General features: G+C 41.3%; 1 protein-coding gene across 1 annotated transcript in view; it reads right to left on the bottom strand.

Moving 5' to 3' along the window:
• The window catches only part of ZFHX4 (zinc finger homeobox 4), a 157,567-nt gene that overhangs the window by 2,355 nt on the left and 137,712 nt on the right, over positions 1–17,500 (bottom strand). Inside the window, exons 6-9 of the mRNA XM_042973389.1 lie at positions 13,786–13,919; positions 13,312–13,512; positions 12,429–12,546; positions 6,431–11,884 (exon numbers count right to left, since the gene is read on the bottom strand). Of these exons, the coding sequence (XP_042829323.1) occupies positions 6,431–11,884; positions 12,429–12,546; positions 13,312–13,512; positions 13,786–13,919 (5,907 nt within the window). The remainder of the gene's footprint in view (positions 1–6,430; positions 11,885–12,428; positions 12,547–13,311; positions 13,513–13,785; positions 13,920–17,500) is intronic.

Raw genomic sequence — 17,500 nt, 5'->3', positions numbered from 1 at the left:
GCTTCAAGTACTCGGTCGAATGTAGTGGATAGTAATAACCTATTACAGAGCCGTTTTTATGAGCTGGATAGTTGGGTGAGAAACTAAACCACAGCTCAGGAGAGAAAAGGGAATTGTAAAAGTCTGTGCCTTTCCTGAATATATTTTTTTAGAGGCAAATAAAGTTGACTGCAACAGGAACAGACTAGGAGCCTAATGGGTGGTGGTTTGTTCTCGAAGGAGGTAACGCTCACTACCAAACAATCAGAACAAGGGCTGTGATGGAGGCCTAACGGGTTGATGCAAGAACTAACCAGAAGGTGAGTCAAGTTTAAATTATTAGTGTACAACTGTGGAGAAAATGATCATAGATTTAACACAACCACCTTTTTAATAGTGTTCAGTCTTGCCTCTATGCTAAATGCAACATTTGGGAGAAAGAAAAGAAAAAAAGAAAAGAGAAGAGAAAAAAAGAAAAAGGAAAAGGAAAGAGGAAAGGAAGGGAGGGAGGAAGGGAGGACGGGAGGAAGGAAGGGGAAACGAAGGAAGAAAGAAAGGAAAACAAGTGATTAAAAAACTGCATGCTTCTATTTCTTCAGCTAGGAAAAAAAACTTTGATTAGACTTCTTCGCCCAGCTGAGAAAGCTTTCTTAGGCTTAACGTTCAAGATATGCTGAAGCCCTCAACATCACTCTCAGCTTGACCCTAATCATTATCATATTACTGTCAATTAGCCTAGCTTCTTACTGGCTGCTCTTCTTTGTAACCTTACCACACCCAACTCTTCTCTGACTTGCTTTGGAATAATTTCTGTAGTTGCATCAGTGATAATCTCTAAGGAATTTCCATCATGTCAGAGAACAGTTTCCCGATATCCTCAATGGTAAGTGGGGACAGATGCTAAAAATTCCTTTTTTTTTTTTTTTTAAGTAAGAAAATTGAATCTGAAAGCTGTTAGGTGACTTGACAGAGAGAAATCTATGACTCAATGGGAGATGTGGTTTGGGGAAACTAAATTTTATAGCTGCCACTCAAAGTTCCTAATTGAATTAATTTCAAAAGTTAAAAAATACAAATATTTAAATGCAAAAAAAAAAAAAGAAAGAAAGAAAGAAAGAAAAGAAAGAAAGAACTTGAAAATAACATTGTATTCCAGGAGAAACTGATAGCAAGTATTTACATTTTACAGAAGAATGGTTGTCACACTGGAAACACATTTAAATGAAAATGGTTTAAGATTTGTAGAGGAATGGTAGGAATGAATGAATGAATTCTTGAATCTTTAATCCAGTTTGGTGTGATAGGCTTCTTAGATTCATGGGACATAGACCAGCCCTAAGAACACTGTGAAGCAATAGAGTTGTTTGGGGGGCACCTAAACCCTCAAGTCCCTTGCCTTCATTCCTACACTACTAGGCCTTGCTTCTTTCCACTTGCCTCTCTATAAAATTTGATTTGCCAGAAAAGAACCAAAGATTTGAATATACCTATTTCTGAAAAGGCTTATTATACACTAGGTTAAGTAATTTGGGGTTTCTATAGTATTCTGATTTCAGGATATTCAATGCTATTTTCCACTTAACAGAGGATAATTCATTAAGTCAAAGGAATTAATATCTAATTATAGAATTTCAGGCCTGAGTGATTCAGGTGGAAGGAGCTTTATTAAGGACAGAAGAACCTTCCTTGCATTGCTAGAGTAATACTGTGTTGGTTGGTACTCAGCCTCTTTTGCCTACTTATGAAGCCAGCCTTAGTTTTAGGTCTAGTTCAACTAGACTTCATATTCAATTGCACCTCTCTCCACCTAACTGCTTTTGCTCCCTACCTCTAGGAAAATTGCTGGCTTGCCTGTCTGACATGATAAAATTTAAGATGAGAAATTTTAAGGAACTAAAAGACTTAAAACAGCAGTGGTAGTTAGAAAACAAAATGGATCAATACTTGTGGACCCAGCCTTTCCCATCAGATGGGGTCTGCGCATTCCTATCGAGAGATCATATAATGAAATGCCATGAAAATTTTTAGAAGACCGTGATAGCAATCCTAACTCCTATAGTCAAAGACCAGCAGGGGTTTTCAGGAATTCAACATCTTGAGGAGTAATCTGAGTTAAATAATCGGCTATTAAGTAAACATTTTAGAAGAGATGCAAATGAAGGGTAATGAACAATGAACATTGGGCCTACAGTAAAAATATAAGCTCGTAAAACAGGCCGTAGCCAACTGACGTATGAACATCGGAAACAGAAGAGAAAAACTGATACAGAATAAGTGGTAGCAACTATAAACTAAATGCATGTGTAATTTTCAAGTCTGTTACCAAGTTCTAGTGCTAAAGATGTTTCGTTCCTGTTCCCTAACTCCTACTCCAGTTCTTTGAAATTTCGCTGAGAGATAAACATTTTTCTGCAGATAGTCTCCTATTATCATTAGTTTGTTTGGTTTGATTCTCCTGAAACAGCTGCCTCTTCCTGAAAGTTATGCTTTTAGAAGAAAATACTTGCCTCACAATGAACTTAGATATAGTTATTTTCCCAGGTTTCCTTGATCTAGGTTTCCCAGAGGGAAAATTTCTTTTTGAGGTGAAAATAAAACTTATTATGTATATGGGGCCAAAGATAATTGTGCTAAAATTACTCTTATCTAGATTTACCCCAAATGTGCTGGTAAATTATATTGAAGTATGAGAAAAATGCAAAAGGCATGTTCTAAAGTTCCATTTAAGGAAATTGAGTTAGACAGTATTTCCAAACACTAATGGAAGATATAAAAATTAGACGCTGCTGAAAATGACAAAGTAAATAAGTTAAAAATAGAAAATCAAGTTATTTTTCTAATCATCTTGAGCAAAATGCCAAAGGAAGCCAACATCCTAAAGGACAAAATGTAAATTTTTCTAATTTTTTCTAATTTTCTAATTTTTTCTAATTTTTTCCAGGTATACAGGCATGTGCTTTTCTATTGCCACTTGCTCTTTTTGCATCTGGTCATGATAGAAAAAGACAAATGTGGAATTTTTTTAAGCAGAAAATAATTCATTTTACTAGCAAATGAGTAATAGTGATTAGTAATACTGAAGAGAGGGTCGGAATATCATTCAGGAAATCATTCAGGAAACAGGCACGCATGATGTATATTATTCCTGAAAGAGCCTTCTTACGATCTTGAAAGACTAAATAATTTGAAGATTTGTTGGAAGCAAGGTAAGCATTAAAGCTGGTAAGCCAGAAGAGCCATTCCACCCAAAATAGAATAAAATGGGTGATGAAACGAGGTTGATAAACACTAAAACTGAACGTATGCATCGCAACTTAAATCAAATTTGGGGTGTAGCCTTTGGAATCAGACATTACTTTATGGCACATCTCATATTCCGTGGAGTTCCTTTTTAGTGATTTCTTCAGGATGAAAACCCTCAGGTTTGCCTTCAAAGGGATGGGGTATCTTAAAATGAAGCTTTTTCTATAGTGAAATCCCATTAATGTAGGCCCAAGATGAACATGTCATAAGCTCAAAGTTTGCTCATATATGTATTTCAAGCTGGTTGCAAGAGCCCAGGGCACGTGAGAAACACAGCTATATTCTACTTAGGAAGTCATTTTCTCCTTTTGATTCCACTTAGCTGGTATGTCTACTTCTCCCATAAAGCGAGGGAGATTTTTGTTTGATGACAAATAACACAGTAGAAAGATGATGATAGAAAGATAGAGAACCCCAGCTCCACCCTATGAGATAATTAAAAGATTCAGCATTACCCACCGCAGGTAAATTAGCCTAAAACTGATGTGAACTGTAAGTGGGGGAACTGAGGTTCTCAGACAGGGTCCTGCTGGTACCTCTGCTGTGTTAATGTTTAAAATCCATAGCAAACAAGAACAAATGCAAGAGAAGTTGCAAATTCTAGCAAGTACGTTCACGGACCTTTTCTCTTTGTAACACTCTCTGGTCTGTTTTGGCCCACGATTGAATAAGGCAACAGGTTCATAGCACCGGATTCCTCAGTTCCCCATGCGTTTATACTGCTCACGGAAGAGATGCCTCCAACATCCTTCTGCACCTCTGATACTTACACGCAGAGCCCACCTTTCCAGGGGGGAGGATGCAAATTATATTTATGGTGAGTTGAATGAGGAGAAAGGGTAGGCTGTTTAAGTATTTCATAAACATTTCTCTCCTCCCTTCTCACCTTCTCTCATATAGGCCCTCTGGGTACCGGTTTCAGAGTGACAAATCAGAAGGGCGGTCAGGGAAGCACCCGCTCTACAAGCAAGGCCTGTGATCCAGCGGAGAGAAAACAAGATGCTTTGGCTGCCGTATAGGGGGTAGCTACACACTCAGCAGTAGGGGGTAGCTACACACTCAGCAGCCATCCAAACAGACTTGTAGATGAACGCGGACACTTAAACTGTTCCTAGTGCGTGGAAAATATCAAATTATACTCTATTTTTCATAATACTTCATTTAATATTTTACATAACTGTAAATTTTACATAACTGCCCATAGGAGCTTTTCCACATCAGACATTATGTGGAAAAATCTCTATTTTACATAACTGATCCTAGGCGTTTTTCCACATAAGACCTTTTTCTATGTGTCAATAATCATAGTGATATGTGACACAGGACTGGAAGACTAACACATTCATATGCAAAAAAAAAATCAAGCACTGCATTATTCTTAAAACAATTACTTCTGCGGGCGCCCCGGTGGCTCAGTCAGTTGAGTGTCTGACTTGAGCTCAGGTCATGATCTCCCAGTTCGTGAGATTGAGCCCCACATTGGGCTCACTGCCGTCAGCAAGGAGCCTGCTTTGGATCCTCTGTCCCCTTCCCTCTCTGCCCCTCCCCTGCTTGCACTCTCTCACTCTCTCAAAAATAAATAAAACATTAAAAAAAAAACCAATTATATCTGACTTAATATAAATGTACAAACAAAACATGCAATTATAGCTCTCACATTTTAAGGCCCCAAGAATAACCACCAGATAATTAAGCTCAAAATACTACTTAGAGGCAAAGTAGTTGGTATGATAGTTATGGAGAGTTACAGGGAGGGCCACTGCAGAATCGTTCTTGAGCACATTCCCATATGTGTAAATTGATTCTGCTTCTCTCCAATGCCAATTAGTCATTCGGGACGGGGGACCCAGAGGAGACAGCAGTTGGGCAAGGGGCCATTCGATATCATTGTTTTCATGTCTCCCAAGCTGAAAGTTAAAATAGGAGTATCTTCCCACAATCACATGGCAATTTTATAAGAGAAAGATGAAATCGAAAAGTTTGAAATTTATGTAAAAGTCCAATTTGTGAAAATGAAAACAGTTCAGTGTGTTTTAGAAACTTTCTGGATTTGCAATGAGCTCATTCTAGATAATGTCAAAATGTCCTTGTAAAAAAGGAAGACATCGCTGTTTTTTCTTTGTTTTGTATGAAAAACATCACTGTGAATTTGAAAAATAAAACGTACTTTAAGGAAGAAGTTATAAGAGGACCTTTTTGTTTCTGTTTTGCATAATATGTAATGTTTATATAACATATAAAACAGTGAGTTTGGCTGTGTGATTGCCTAGTGCACTACAGTCAAGCTTTTTCAACCCAATATAATTGGATACCTATTCTTATTCGCAAAATCGAAACTGCATAAGTTCTATTTCTCTTGATGAACACAGAATTGGGTTCATCATCTGGGGTTGCCTCAAACGACTTTATAGTTTAGTTATAACTTAATTATAGACCTGGGGTAGGGGTGGGGATAGAAAGTCATAGAGTTAATATCAATATATTTCTAAGGTTTTAAATTTACTTAAATAACAAGAAACGACTGATGCTACAAAAATAAAAATCTTATAGCAATGCTAAATTGCAAATTATCACAGAAGTCATATTTTTAGGAATTAAACTTTGAAGGTAAGTTTATTATCTGTTAGGTGTAACGTAGGTGAATTCCTGTGTCTAGAGGACCTTGAAGTTTTGAACTTCCTGGTACTTAAGAAGAAAAAACAAAACAAAAAAACCCAAAAAACAAACAAAACTTTTCCTTGGAAAGAACATAAATTAAGATCCAAAATATGTATTATTTAATGCTTTGCTTTATTAATATGTATATCGAATATTATGCCACGTTTGTGCTAAAATGCCATTTGAAATGAGTATTAAAATGATTATAGAAAAAGAATACTTCTGAGAACTAAGGGTGTAATGATACAGATAATTAATGTATTTCTGAGACACTGCTATGACCCACCTAGTCTTTATTCTTCTGTATACGTTCAGGTTGACTCACTTTCTGGTTCTTAATTATAGCCAGTAAAATATATATTTCAAATAATGTAAAGATTTCACTTCCTGAAATGAAAAGAGACCCATATGTACCCCGTTCTTGGTCACCTGTGACCGGCTACCTCATATTAACTTATTAATTAGTCTGACTCTCCTGGAAAGGACTTACTGTTTGAATTTTGTGGAAATCCAGGCAAGGAGGATGGACCATTCATTCCAGGGAGCAGAACCGGAGGGAGGCCGGGGAGTCCTGGGTAGGCCGCCGGCAGACTGATGCCATGGAGGGAGCCGCTGTCCATCATGCCTGGCTGCTGCACTGCTAAGCCCAGCACATCTGAAGCTTTCTTGATACGATCAAGTTCTTGCTGTGCCATCAGCTGTCGAACGGTGGTCGGAGCCAAGTAATCTTTCTCCCGATCGAGCTGGCTCCCCACGGTCTCCCTCACTTTTGAAATGTGCTGTTTGGAGAAAATATGATCTCTGATGGACAAGCGGGCAGAGTACTTCACCCCGCAGAGGGTACATTCCGGTTTGGTGCCTTCTGTTCCACTTTGATTAATCATGAAAGGCTTCCCTATGTTAATTTTAAACTTCTTTTCCTTTGCCCTTGCATTTTGGAACCACACCTGGACCACGCGTTTGGGCAGGCCAATCTCATTGCCTAACATCTCACATTCTTGCATGGTGGGAGTTCGGTAGTCACTGAAGCAAGCCTTGAGAACCTTGAGTTGAAGATTGCTCATTTGGGTTCTGAAACGCTTGTGACCTGGTCGATCGTTGCTTTTGGATTTAAAAGGATTGCTGGATCCAAAGGGATTCGGTGAACTCGGGTCTGCTATGCTGGATGTTTCGCTGCGGTCGGCATTGTCATCGGGGTCATCTGTGATATAAAAGCTTTGGTCGTGGTCGCCGTCCTTATCGTTGAAATGGATGGAGGGACTCGTGAGAGAGAAGAGAAATTTTTCATCGCAGACCTCCGTGGTGGGTGTGGTCGCGGGTTTTGGCAAAGCGTCCAGAGTTTTGGGCTCTTTAGGAGATAAAGCTGGCTTCACATCTCCGGAACTTCCCGTGGTGCTTTCCATCTCAGCGGTGCCCTCGTCGCCGGTGGTGGCGTCACTGATCGCTGTATTAATCGATGAAGTCTCATCAAAATCAGTTTTATTTTGATCATACCCTGCCTCAGCAGGAGGGGCATTTAAATTCTCTACATCCTCAGAACATTCTGCTTTAAAAGAGGAAGGGCTTAGAAGATTCTTCGGCGACAGCTCTGCGGTTTTGCTCACAGGCGTGGACACTGTGGAAGCCAATTCGTTCTCACTTGATAGATCCATTTTAGTTAGCGGCAGAGACGGATAATCAAAATAAATGTATTTCTGAGGGCTCTCTCCCCCATCTTCTGCTGATATCAAAGGGCTTGGTGGCAAGCTGTAACCCGCCTGCTTTCCTTCATTCCAGTGCCGAGAGCGGATGTGGCTTTCTAAGGCTGACTTTGCCTTGAACAGGGCTCGACAGAAAGGACACCGTTTGTGGGACTGTGCTGGGCCCACTGCCCGGAACTGGCCTTTCCTTTCTCGAGCTCGGGTGTTCTGGAACCAGACTTGCACGACCCGTTTCTTCAGCCCCACTTCACGTGCAATATGATCAAGCATTTTCCTGGTAGGGTTGGAATCCAGCAAGTACTTCTCATAGAGTATTTCCAGTTGTTCCGGGGTGATTGTGGTTCTCAAGCGCTTATCGCGGTGTTGGTCCTCACCGCTGTTCCCTCCCTCCTTTTCACTGCAAGCATTGTCCTCTTTGTCATCCAGTTTCCTTTTCAGGGAAGCAGCGACCGTGGAGGGCGCTGTGGCGTGGGAGGAGCCGGTCTGAGGTGGCATCTGGGCCAGAGAACCACTCAGCAGCTGTCCGGTCATCAGCGGGTTGTTGGGGTCGAATATCATGTAGGGCATATCCATGGGCCTTTCCAAGAAGGGCGAGTGGAGGAATTGGTTTTGAGCAGCAAGGAAGTGCATGTGCTGGTGCTCCTGCCAGAGTTCCAGAGTGGGGAAGGCAACCGTACACTGATCACATTGGTATTGTAGTAACTGTGGAGGTAGACTGTTCTGGAGAGAAGTCATGGAAATCTGCAGTGGGCTGGAAGGGACCGGGGTTTGCGAGGCCGACGGAGGTCTTCCGACGAGTGGGGGTTGTTTCGGTGGCTGGGGCTGTGGCGGAGCTGCCGAGGCCTGGGGTGGGTCTGAGGAGGTTGACGCTGATGGCAGGGCTGGCTTGCTGCCTTGAGAAGGGGGAGAGGGGTCACTCTGCTTTGGCTTTTCTGTGGGATATTCGGGTTTCGGAGAGGTCTTCTCAAGGTCCGGTTTGGGTGACGGGATCAAGGGGGTGCTCGTCCCGGAGCCAGAGCTCGCTGCAGGGGCAGCAGGGTTTTTGGCCGCGTCCGTCTGACCAGACGCTGTGCAGTGCTTATACACCACTTGGTCGGTGGCATCCATGGAGTCTTCGGTTTGGCTCTCATCTTGGGCATCATCATCTTCATCCTTGTAACACTGCTTCTTCTGATGCGTAATCAAGTCAAAGATCCGGGGGAAAACCACATTGCACTTTTTACACTGGTACTGCATGTTGCTTGTTCGAATATACCGTTCGTTAGTGAGTTCCCTCTTCTCGTTGTCTTTCGTTTCTGCTTGGTTCTCGTAACTCTTGCGTGCTTTCTGACGAGCATTCTGGAACCACACGACAATCACCCGGGTGGGGAGATTGAGAACAGTGGAGAGTTGTTCTATTTCATCATCCTTTGGGTAAGCGTTTGTGTCGAAGAAGTCTTGGAGAACCCTAAGCTGGTAGTCGGTAAATCTCGTTCTAGAAGACCTTTTGCTGAACGACGCATCCGATTTGTAATGTTCTAAAGAGGAGGGCTGTGGATCAATTCGGATATCTTCCAAAACAGTTATGGGAGGGTTACTGAAGTTGTAGGGTGAATCCTTGTTTCGCTGCCGTTCCTTAAAAAGCGTATTTCGAAACCAGTGCTTGATAACTTTTTGAGAGAGGCCCGATTTCTCCGCCATTTCTTGGATCTGCTCTTCACTCGGGGAATTGTTGATGTCAAAGTAAGCCCTCAGGATTTTTAGCTGGTCGTCGGTAATTCTTGTCCGCGGGCGTTTGAACTGAGAATGCCTTAAGAAGTTGGGATCTATTCCGAGCTGCTGTTGGCAAAGCTGAGTGAGATCGGCAGACAGAGTGTCCATCTGGGGCAGCTGCAGGGCGAGCTGGGGAGGGAGTGCCGGGTGCTGCACGGGCTGCATCATAATGGAAGGAAAGAGTGGAAGGTCCAGAGAAACAGGCAGCTGGACCTGGGGGGGAGCCGAAGGGGGAGGGGGTGGGGGAGGGGGCGGGGGAGGGGGCGGGGGTGGTGGCGGAGGGGGAGTGGGTGGTGGTGCTTGCAGAGGAGTGGAAACCGTGCTTGGGAGTTTCACGGGACCCAAGGAAGAAGGCTGCGGAGGAGCTGGAGGCAGAGGAGGCGGGGGAGGGGGAGGAGGTGGCGTTTCTGGTGAAGATGGCGAAATTGGATACAGCTTGTCATAGGCCTCCCTGTACTGACGAGCAAATTTTTCTAGTGCTCCGTATGGAAAAAATTGCCCGTGGACATGTTCTTGGTGACTCTTCAAAATAAGAACATTGGAAAACAACTTGCCACACGTCCCGCATTCCAGTTTGTCAGTGTTTTCCCCTTCACCACTTTTGCCCTTCTTCTGTACCTTCTGCCTGTTTTCGTTGTACTGGATGACCAGTTCAAAACCAAAGTTTTCCAATAAAGCCTTGGCTGCATTTCCTCTGGCCCCCGAAGCTATTCGGGGCGGTGGGATGCAGGGTTCCGAGGATTTTTGCTTCTTGAGGTCTTTGCCTTCTTTGAGTCCTTCGCCTTCGCTGGAATATTCTTGCTTTGGCTTTTCTTGCTTTTCAGCAATCTCTTCTGCCTCCTTGTAAGACGGCCCGTCCTTCAGGACAGGGCAGTCTGAACTGGCTCCGCTCGTCTGCTCTTGTTTCAATAATTTGCTTGCTGCCTGCTGTTGCTGCTGTTGCTGTTGCTGCTGCTGCTGCTGCTGTTGCTGCTGTTGCTGCTGCTGCTGCTGCTGCTGCTGCTGCTGCTGCTGCTGCTTCTGGGGCTGCAGCTGGGGCTGGCTGGCCTGGTACTGTTGTGCTTGTTGCTGTAGTATTTGCAGTTGAGTTTGGCCAACGTGGTGCTGGGTTTGAATCTGCTGCTTCAAGTCTTCCAGCAAGGATCCAGCCATTCCTGTCATGCCGGGCATGCCAAACGTGGCCGAGCCGGGCAAGCCCAGATCTGGCCCCAAGCTGAACTCCGTCCCAGGGATGTAGAATGGGAAGAGAAACTGAGGCTGCTGAAACTGCAACAGAGCTTCTGGGGTCATAGGGAAATGAGGCAAAAAGGCAGGGTTGAGAAACTGAGGCTGAAAGAACGCGGCCTGCTGTTGTAACTCGTGCTGTAACTGCATCTGGATTTGTGCTGGTGACTGCAGTGGGTGATGGGTAGGCTGGGCAGAGATTAATTCCGGAGTTTGCTTTTTATTTAATTCTTTGGCATCTAAGTGGGCATCTTTGCTGCTTACTGTCGCTAAACTCATGGAATCTAGCATCCCTTGGCCGGGACTACTGTTGGCCGCCATGCCGTGCCCACCAGCCACGTGGCCGCTCGGCTCCAGCTTGGCAGCCCTCGCCTTCGTCTGGTGGAGCACGGACCTCATATGGATTTCCAGTGTCGAGCTTTGGCTGTACGCAACGTTGCAGATGCTGCACTTATAGGGTTTGTTATCTGTGCTGCTGTTGGTTTCTTGCGGAACAGGACTGGAGGCTTCCTGCAAAACCTTCTTCAACTTATGCAGATGAGAAACTGAATTATAATGGACCAAGAGAATGTTCTTTTGGGTGAACGACTCTTTACACACTGTACATTTATACGGGCGGGATGGATCCAGGAATTTTTCCATCGTAAAATTTGGCCCTTTTCTAAAAGGTAAGGTCCGCTTTGGTTCGGAGCCCATGTCATCAGGAATAGAGCTACTGTCGCTTCCTACAGGACTTGCCTTCCCTTCGTGGTCCACCTCATACTCTCTCTCCATTTCCTGCTCCAGGGCATGGTCGTCCTGTGCCATAGGTTCGCTCTCCGCCCAAAGTTCACCATTCACGGGCAAGGAGGCATACAGCTGCTGAAGTTCAGCTTCACTCAGCTCGGGGTGGCCTGCTTCCAAGTGTTTTTTTAAAGCCTGGAATGTACGGAAACTACGCTGACAGAGATTACACATCGTCGCAGCCCGAATCGCGTGATACTGGGAATGTATCTGAAGCTTCTGCATAGTCTTGAAAGCCAGACTGCAGTGGTTACAGCGATACTTATAAACGTGGCGGTCCGACACCGAGAGTGGTTGCCTTTTTTGCTGCTCACTCAGCTGGTCTTGGAGAGCGTCAGGGACTTTCACATCCTTACTGCTATTTTTATTCCATTCTGACACTTCCATGGGTTCTTTAGTTGGTTTCTGCTCCTCACTCTTTATTTCCACGCTAGCCTTTGAATCGTCAAGACCTGCCGCACTTTTGTCATCCACTGGACTCTCGCCTGTGTAGAAGAAAGCACAAATAGGTCGTTTACCGGAAGAAAGCCTACTGCTTAAATGCCGGTAAATATCGTTAGGTGGGAACCTCTAAAGATTTCCGCTTAGTTGATTCTTTGAAGAAATATTTACTGAGCAACTACTATGTGCCAAGCACTGTGCTTGGTGCTGGGCATGAACAAGAAATCACCCCCGACCTCAGGGAATTTCAGGAGAGGAAAAAAGGCAAGTCAAAAGTAATTACAGTATGCTGCAATCAGCATGATATCAAGGGCCATAACCTCAGTGTTCAGGAATTAGGACACACAGACTATTCTTGGTCATCGACACTTAAGTCCCCCGAGGGCAGTAACAGATGAACAGATAGATCCAAAATATGCCTTGGAAAATGTTACTCTTGGAAACACCACAGTTTTTTCCCTCTATGTTTAAAAACAAACAAACAAACAAACAAACAAAAACCTTTGACAGTAACAATCCTGGATCGTCCCCACAAATGCGTGCCCCTGAGCGTGTTTTCCCCTAGATCTTGCTCCCAGGCTGGCATACCTGAATATTTCCCAGATGCCTCAGCTGTGATGGCTGCAGATGTGTCCCGCTCCGATTTCTCAGAGGCAGCTGCTGGCAGTAGCAAACTGTTCGGCATCATCACATCAGGCACAGGCACCTGTGAGAACCACAGGTGTTCATGTCAAATGTAGCCCAGAAATCAGATTCCATCACATCTGCATTTGGCAGGAGCATAACCCACTTAACATTTTCCAAACGAAAGCGGGGACATTTTGTGGATCTTACAGGCCAAGGCTATCCCTTTGAATTTTAGATCAATGGTGTTGCGATGCTGTATTCTTTTATTTTTTAAACTACGATTTGAAGGTTTTTGTAGGTCTGTTGTTTTAAAATGATAACCAAGAGATTTTGAAACTCCGCACGCCCACATGAGTCATTTAGTTAACATAACCGATAAAAAGTAAGACGGTAAAATACACTACTGAAGGGGCACCAGGGTGGCTCAGTCGGTTAAGCGTCCAGCTTCGGCTCAGGTCATGATCTCACGGTCTGTGAGTTCGAGCCCCGCATCGGGCTCCGTGCTGACAGCTCAGAGCCTGGAGCCTGCTTCGGATTCTGTGTCTCCCTCTCTTTCTCCCCTTCCCTTGCTTGCTCTCGGTCTTTCTCTCTCAAAAATAAACACTTTTAGAAAATTTTAAAAATTTTCTCCTGAATAAGCTATGCCTTATATCATTTTTTTTTTTTTCCCCTCCAGAAGCAAAAGAGAGAACAAATGGGCCTTGGTTGTGATTTCCATAACACAGTCTGTAAGAGAGCTTTAAGTGGGCAGAAAAAATAAATTCCTCAACCAACAATTACAGATTTTGCACTGAGACTCTTGCAGAGAACATGTCACACGTGCATCAACATGCGGTATCCTTACTGTCATAAGCAGCTTCTCCACACAATCCGGAGACACACTGTGCAAATGCGTCAGATGCAGCTGGAGGTGCATTTTGTTGCTGAGGACGTCCTGACAGAGCGGACAGCAGATGACCGGCTGCACCGAGTGCTGTGACAGGACATGCATCTGGATACGACTTTGGTCCCTACTATTGTAGTTGCAATAAGGACACTGAAAGAACTGGAGAATATGGAATAAACATGGCCGCTGTTAGTTGACGCCCTCGGATGACTTCAGAACATTAGAAGTAACACCAAGAGTTCGTTATGCTGCTGATCACAGTATCTACATACACTTCAACAGCATGAAATCGTGTGGGGCTCTATAACCCTCAGGAGCAACAACAACAACAACAGTAACAATGATAATAATAATAACAGTCAACAACAACAGTAACCACGATAATAATAATAATAAACAGGTTTACACAGCAAAGGGAAGAAACGTATCTACCTGCTCGTGACAGAATTTGTTGTCCTCTGCAGGTTTTGATCTTTTTGTCGCAACATCCTCTTCTTTCGCCAGCAGGAGTGGCTGGGTCCCCCCTCCCACACTGACTTTTAGCTCCTTTTCTGGTGTGATTATTCCTGATTCCCAAAAAAAAGAATAGAACACCTCAATTTTAAAAGACTAACAATATCAAATTCTGAAAAATGACATGTTTTTCAAATAGCTCTGACTCTAAATCCACTGAATCCCTAAAATGACTGAACAAACACTTTTAAATGATGGTAATCTCAAAAGGCAAAAAGCACACTTCTTTTTATCTACTAAGTGGACTTTATAAATATATTTTAAAATGTACTTCTGTCTCATGTTTAGATAACCCTAGGTGACCTTGAAAGATTCATCCAGAACACATGCTCTCTGGTGTCTCAGGATGCCTTTATCACATTAAAGCTAATCTACTCCCATTCACAAATGCTAACTTGGAAAATAGTTCCTTTGACTAACATTTAATTACTTATCTTTCTTCTAAAATCCTTGGACACTGAAAACATTTCAAAATACTGAGAAGAACTGACTAGTTATAATTCAGAAACTAAGCTAATATTATTACATGGTGTGTACAGGATTTAAAAATTACATATCTGTCGCTGCTTTTTGCGATTTACGTTTTACTTCAGATGTTTCAGCAGTTGGCCGTAAACATAACATTATGGCCCGGATCTCAAGAAGACAATTGTTTTATGAGGTTAATCCGAATATTCGGTGTTAAAGATGGTTTAGAATTTTGCCTAGATGAACAATGTAATGTGCAGGGGCTTCACACACATCAAAGAAAAGAGTGCAATTCTAATTTCCCAATCTAACAGAAAATTCTTTCCAGCATCAATTTTCCCGATAATCTCCTCTGTGAGGCTGGATATTACAGCGACATTGGGTAGGCATGTCACATACATCTCACGACAAACACAAAACCTCATTTACCATCCATTCCAATCTCATCATAGCGCGGCATCATCTGACCTTTTTTCTGCTGTTTATTATGAGTATTTCTAATTTTAACTTTCAATTTTCACCATCTTCCAGTCAATTTGCAACTAAATTATTTCCAGGGTGAGGACACTATCACTGGACAACTGGGTGCAAATACATCTTGAAATGCAATGAAGCTAAACCATTGATTGCTATCAGACCCCGCGTAAATATAGAGTCTAGGCGTAATCTGATTGTATGCTGTGCATGAAGATTTATCTTGATTTTTTTTCAATCCACATACGGTTCATATAAATGAACAAATTGCACCTTATTGCAAAATAACCCAGTTTTAATTTAAAAATAAGGTCAAGGATGTTATGGAAACAAAGTAAAAACGAACCAAAAAATATGTTCTTTTTCTAACCTGAATAGAGATGCGTGTTTTTTACCATATAAATTTTAGGAATTTCACATTCAGAAAGAAATTTAAAAGTAAGGTGACTCTGAAGAGACCAAAATTTAAAAAAATAGAAGTTAAATGACACAACGACAATAATTTTATTCCCTCGAGGTTTGTGGTAGGTACAGAATTAGCACTATGTTTCAACAAATTACACTGCTATTGATTTCTGGATTTACAAACATTAGATTTTATTTGAATTAGTTCATTTGTCCTGTATATACATGTGCCTTGGAGAAATTTAGATTCTTTGTAAATATTTGAAAAAAATGATTTATCATATTTGTATTTGAATGAACTTAAATTTGAGACTGACTGAAGAATTTCATTCCATTGATTAAACAATACCCAAGTACTTGATATCCAAAAGTTAGGTCAAAAACAGGAATGTTTATCTCAGAATTAATTCTGGCATCAAAAAATATGTTTTTCCTTCTCAAAACAGCCTTTTTGCTATTGTTTTAAAAGTGTGAAAAATAACATTAGGAAGACACTATGCTATACAGTATCTTGCAAATAAAACTTACTCCCTATGGTGTCAGATCAAGTTCTATAAAATGATTGCATTTAAATCAGCAAATGTCTACCAGTTGCTTTCTCCTGTGGTACTGAAAGAGTTTTCTTAAAGAGTTCCTTATTAATGAGTAAGAATACATTCCCTTAAAAAGAGTAATACTATGTCATATTCCCTTATCATTCTTTTGTGTACGTGGTAGAATTAGACATGACCAAATAATAGGTTGGTCCAATTCCCTATGCTATCAAAAACTGTCACACGCCAGTTAAAAGATAATCTCCATGACTCTGGTTGCTTGCGGGCCCTACGGAACATCAGCTATAGAATAAACCTCCCATAAACTTCTAAATCTATTAAATTTATAGCTATGGCCTTGTTTTCATAAGCTTATATATTCTAATGTTTGTACTACAAAGGATCAAAAATATTGCTTTCATGGTTTGAAACATTTTACTAAGTAAATTTTACAATTTACTACATTTGCTATAGGTTGGTGAACATATTTGGTATAAATAATCCATGTTCTTATTTTTACCTTATTAATATTCATCAACAATATATTATACTGTTAATATTCATCAACAGTCTATTCTACTGTTTTTTAATTTAGTAACATACCGTGTTGTAGCAAGGAAGCAAAGAGTTAAATTTTAGGGCCATTACTTCATAGCCATTGCTGTCACTGTTGGCTATAGTATTCCACCCAATATATGTGTCAGCTTCAATATTTTTTGGCTAATTAACTTAGTTAATTAAACCATGATCTTAATGTAAGTTAGGAGCTTCCTAAATACCATCTTATTTTAAATTAAAAAGAAGTTATAAATAAAGGCTGCCTCCCCCCATTTACAGCCAAGCACCCCAGAAATAGATGCCATTGATAAGAAGAAGAAGAGAAAACTGAGATGTAATAACATAACAAGAACAGACTCTTGAGGATAAGGGAGGTCATCAAGATTATTTGCAAAGATGATGGAAGTTACATTTTATGCACACATGCCTTTTCTACTCAAAGGGGTGCTATCTCAGGTATTATGGCCTCCGTGATAAATTGTAGGGCATCAACTCTGGGATCTTTTTCTGAATTGTCTTATCCTAGAAATATATTAAACAAGGGCCTGCCAATTTTGGAGGGTTTTGATTAAGTTTTGTGATTACTCATAGTTTATGTCCACAACTTTATTTGAACTAAACGCTGTTTGTTACCCGAGACAAAATTTTGAAATGAGATCACAATTCATTTTTCTGTTATTAAGGACATCCCAATATTCTCAAAAAACAATGCCATTTTAATGCATTTTAAACTAAAAAATGAAATCTAATTACAAATAAGTACTGCCAAATAGATGAGCCAATGATTATCTGTCAGTTATGGGATTATTTAGCTTACATGAGATGGCTAATATAAAAATGACATAATTCATTTTGATTCAGATGCTGCCTACTTAATAATTTTCAATCCCTAAAATACAGAAGGTTGTAAAGTGGTTTATACTCATAATAAGTGAGGAAAATCCAATAGCATATATGTACTCAAAAACAAATCTGGAAAAAAACCAATAAAACAAAAAACTGAGTAATTATCTATCAATCAATGTATTTGATAAAGTTTGACTGTTATAAAACTTGAATATAACAAAGGATGTTATTCAACTACAAATAATTCTAAATTATAATTACTGGTACAGTATTCTTTCTAATGAGGCCGGAATGAAAGGATAATTTTAATTGCAATAATGAAGGTTAATTTCCATCCTTCCTCATGTTTA

The sequence above is a fragment of the Panthera tigris genome, chromosome F2 (assembly GCF_018350195.1).
Source record: "Panthera tigris isolate Pti1 chromosome F2, P.tigris_Pti1_mat1.1, whole genome shotgun sequence".
Classification (NCBI taxonomy): Eukaryota; Metazoa; Chordata; class Mammalia; order Carnivora; family Felidae; genus Panthera; species Panthera tigris.
Note: the sequence above shows the minus strand (reverse complement) of the source record. Positions and strands in the feature narration are given on the sequence as shown.